Genomic DNA, 4,482 nt, shown 5'->3' with positions numbered 1-4,482 from the left:
TCTGTCACTGTCTGTCCTGCCTGACGGCTCCTCCTCCTCAGTGTGTTGAAGGGGCCCTGCTCCCAGATGTTGGGGAAGAGCAAACACAGTGACGTATGTAATGCACCTAGCAGGTGGGAGATGTCAAGACATCACTGGTGTGCCCCCTGCATCCCACTGCCCTTCTCTGCTCCAGCACACTGGCCAGTCCTGACACCCCAGAGCTGTAAACTGGAAACCCTGTCTGAACAGACCCCTCCGCTGAGCCGGCTCCAGTTACTGCCCAGCCTGGCCGCTCTGACCTCCTTCCTCACGGGGCTATCTGTTTTCTGCAGTTGGCTGCTGCCCCGTTTCCTCACACAGCGCACCCTGCACTGAAGTTACCTGATGCCCTCAGGTGTCTGCATAGTGGGGCTCCAGAGTCCCAGCCGTAAACAGATCACTTCCAGCTCTGGAGGCGGAAGTCCACAGGGTCCCTGCGGTCCTCAGGCTGTGGTCCCATGGTCCTCAGGCAGTGGTCCCCGCGGTCCTCAGGCAGTGGTCCCCGCGGTCCTCAGGCTGTGGTCCCCGCGGTCCTCAGGCTGTGGTCCCCACGGTCCTCCAGGAGCCCCTGGCTTGTACATGCTCACTCAAGCTCTGAGTCCATCTTCACATATTCAGGGCCCCTGTGCATCAGGACACTGGTCGCTGGCTCAGTGCTGTCACAATCCATGTGACTTTAACTAATGAAACCTGCTAAAACCTCCATTTCCAAATGCTGACCTGTCCCCAGGTCTGAGCCATGACACGAGCCTTCTCCTTGGCGTGAGGAGGGAGAACTTGGGGAAGTCAATGATGACAGCTGTGGAACTGCCCTCATCCCCATGGTGGGCCAGACAGGGAGACCCCACAGACAGCTCTGAGCAAGGACAGCCCCTGTCCCAGAACTCTGACAAACTTGGGTTCCTTGGGCCCTCAGAGCCCAGCTGAAGGGGCCTCACATCTCCCTGAGACCATGTGCTACCCCTGGACTGAGCTGTCAACCCAGCTGAACATGCCCACTCTCAGGACATGTGTGTGCCCAAGGACAGGAAGGTGTGTGCCTGGGGAGGCGGACGTGTGTGTGCCTGAGGATAGGGAGTTGTGAGCCCGGGGAAGGGAACTTGTGTGCGCCGTGTGAACCCAGGGAGGAATGTGTGTGTGCCCAGGGAGGGGGATTTGTGTGCCAAGGCCGGCGTGTACAGAGCCAAGTCCTGGCTAAGTCTGCTCCATAGTCCAGCTTGACCCAAGTTGGGCCTCACTTTCCCTCACTTGTCATGTGCGGTGTCTCTCTGCTGCCCGTCTCACGGGCCTGAGTGGTAGTCCTCCCCACATTCCCCCCATTCACCATGGACGTCGTCAGCCTCCCCTCCTCAGCGGTCTGCAGTTGTCATTGTTGATTTCCAGCCGGCCCACTGTCGGGTCCCGGGCCTCTCTGCTGTCCAGCCAGCGCTGGGACAGAGCATGTGGGATTGGGGCTGAGCGTTCGCGTGTTCGTGGCCCCCTAGGCCGCACTCTCACACCTGTTTCGATGTCTTGCCTGTTTCAGTTCAGAGGAATATCCTGGATTTCCCCCAGCACGTCTCCCCGTCCAAAGACATCCGCACGGCCAGCACCGAGGCCGACAAGAAGCTGTCGGAGTTCGATGTGGAGATGAGCATGCGGCAGGACGTGTACCAGAGGATTGTTTGGCTGCAGGTGGGGTGCAGGGGCGTATCAGGGTGCATGTGGGGCCAGAGGATCAGGGCTTGGAGCACATGTTGGGGACACACCTGGGTGCGAGGCCAGGCTGTGAAGCCACTGATGACCCCTTGTCAGAACTGGATGGCGATGCCTGGGAGATTTTACCAAAGTGCTACTCTCGTCCTCCTCCCCACTCCCCTCCTCCTCCTCCCTCCCCTCCCCTCCTCCTCTTCCTCCTCCTCCCCTCCCCCTCTTTCTTTCTCTTCCTCCTGCTCCTTTTCTTCCCTCTTCCCCTCCTCCTTCTCCCTCACATGTCCCACCTCCTGTGACTCCGTCCTGTGAACCCAGAGGTGGCATCCGAGGCCTCCGAGAACTGAGCTCAGTGGTGCTCAGCGGTGCTCCTCCCACCCGCCCTGGGCTCACACTGGTGTTGGATGATGGCGGGACCCCGTTAGCGATCTCGCAGCTCGAGGCTCACAGGCGCCTCTCAGCCTGGGACGGCAGCTACTTAGCTGTAGTGCAGTGTGGCCAGGGGGTGGCCTGTGAAAGCAGAAACGGTTTCATATGGAGATTTGTAGACAGTGTAGATTTATATGTAGTCATAAGATGTAATGCTCAAGGTCCTGTATGCACGGAACCTGGTTTCCCCTGTGGGGGCACTTGACGAGGCTGGAGTGAGTGCCGGCTCCTGTGTGAACACTGGCCGCCCGCCCAGCCTGTTCCTGTCATCTCACCCAGTGTTTCAGCCTTTCCGCAGCCTCCCGTTAGGGGCTGGGCCAAGCGTGGCCTCTGATCACCGCCTGTGGGCTGGGTTGGATGGCGGTAGCAGGTTTCATTTCTTTGTTTGTTTTTTTATTTTTTCCCCCAGTTTTTGGTGGGGTCTTTTTTTTTAAATTATTAAATTTTATTAATTTTAATGAACATTTACAGAGATTTTGGGTTTTCGTTCATTCATTGTTGCACTATTTTCTCTACCCTCCTCCCCAGTTCATTCTTCTTTTTTTCCCCCCTTAAAAGTCTTTTAATTGTCCAAATGCCACAGTGCTTGTCAAAGCCAGTTCTGATTCATCTCCTTTGTCAGTGTGTCCTTTGCCATTCCCTATCACTCCTCCCTGAGAGAGACTTCACCCTGATTCATAAGGAAAAGGGGATGGCGTATTCTCTTAGCTACTTGCTGCTGAAAAGGGACGCTGTGGGTTTCAGGAAGCAGGTTTCATTTGTAAAGACGCCACCAGCCCACCTCCCCCAGCCTGCACTTGCTGGCAGCCCACCTCCGTGGCCTCCCTGGCATCTGACTTTGCCCTTTCCTACAGAAGCTGAATTTTGATTCTCTTGTTCTAGGAAAAGGTGGAAAAGGACGCACTGCGGCCTGAGGCCCGGCGGTACCTGGAGCGGCTCATCAAGCTCGGCCGGAGGAACGGGCTGCACCTGCCCGAGGAGACCCAGGAGGTGGGTCAGGCCGCTCGTTGGGGGGCTGCGTGCGTTCTCTCCATCCCCCCCGGCCCAGCAGGGGACTGAACCCTGGACTCAGCACCGTCTTGCTGCTCCCTGAGCACCCGAGGTCTGGGCAGAGTGCTCTTCCCAGAACAGCCATGTGCCTGACTCCTCCCTCCTGAGTCCAGCCCCAGAGGAGGCCTCCTGAGAGGCGGAGGCCCAGGACACACGTCCCCCAGCTCCATCAGTCCTCACCGGCCGCCTGCACAGGGGCGCTCGGGATGGTGGCCTGCCCAGGCCCCTGCTTTACAGGACAGCGTCTCTGGTCAGACCTGCATCCCCTCGTCTCTGGAAACTGCTGGGCCCGGCCTTGCCGCTTCAGGTCCTCTGAGGCTCTCTGAGCAGCCTGCCCAGCCCAGAAGTGCCTCCTTTTGGCCCCAGCTCATCCTTTGTTCATGGCATGTGTGTCCCCCACCCCCAAGCTAACAGGCTGCAGCCGGGAGGCTGGCGCACAGGTTCAGCACTCATGGCCCCAGGGCTGGCCTCAGCGTGACACCAGGGGACCCTCCCCCACACTGTCCTTCAGGATGACACCACAGGACCCTCTCCCATGCCTTTCAGCGTGATACTGTGTGACCCTCCCCATGTCCATCTTTAGGGTGACACACTAGGACCCTCCCAGTTCTTTTTGGTGGCATTTTCTGCTGTGGCCTCAGAGCCGTTGTCATAGCTCATCATGGGGAGAAAGGACGGGAGAGCGTGCGTGGGGACCGGCTCCTGCGTGGGGGTGGGCAGTGCCACTCCGTCCTGCCCCTCGTGGCCACCTCCACATGGCAGGAAGTTTGAGGGCACAGCCAGCCAGGAGTCTTCTGGGAGCTTCACGAAGCTCATGGTCTTGTGATGGAATGCCCCCTCCCCGCGTCCCTCCCCCACGTCCTTCACTGTTGTTGTTGATGATTGCCTTTGACCCAGGCATGACTCACAGCGGCCCTGTGAACAAAAGCCCCTCTGCAACTATGCCTGGGAAGGACCCGCCGGCCGCTCCAGGCTGCTCCCGAGGGCACGTCCACAAGGGCCCTGGGTCCGTGAGGGGACCGCCCGGAGGGTCCCTCGCTCTGATGCTGCACGTCTGGCCCCGCCCCAGCTTCCCATTGCCCCTCCTCCCAGCCGGGGGCTCGAGGCATCCCTCGGGGTGCGAGTGCCCTGGGGGCTCACCCGCGCCCTCATCACAGCCTCCCCCCCTGTAGAAAATCAAGAGCATCAAAAAGCAGCTCAGCCTCCTGTGCATCGACTTCAACAAGAACCTCAATGAGGACGCGACCTTCCTGCCCTTCACGAGAGAGGAGCTCGGTGAGGGCGGGGCTCGGC

General features: G+C 59.3%; 1 protein-coding gene across 1 annotated transcript in view; it reads left to right on the top strand.

The window, feature by feature from the left end:
- THOP1 (thimet oligopeptidase 1) overlaps positions 1-4,482 on the top strand; it is an 18,400-nt gene that overhangs the window by 6,770 nt on the left and 7,148 nt on the right. Inside the window, exons 3-5 of the mRNA XM_006897911.1 lie at positions 1,547-1,695; positions 3,022-3,129; positions 4,362-4,464. Coding sequence (XP_006897973.1) covers positions 1,547-1,695; positions 3,022-3,129; positions 4,362-4,464 — 360 coding nt within the window. The remainder of the gene's footprint in view (positions 1-1,546; positions 1,696-3,021; positions 3,130-4,361; positions 4,465-4,482) is intronic.

Source organism: Elephantulus edwardii, unplaced genomic scaffold (genome assembly GCF_000299155.1).
Source record: "Elephantulus edwardii isolate Elephantulus edwardi_28Jun2011 unplaced genomic scaffold, EleEdw1.0 scaffold00217, whole genome shotgun sequence".
Lineage (NCBI taxonomy): Eukaryota > Metazoa > Chordata > Mammalia > Macroscelidea > Macroscelididae > Elephantulus > Elephantulus edwardii.
Note: the sequence above shows the minus strand (reverse complement) of the source record. Positions and strands in the feature narration are given on the sequence as shown.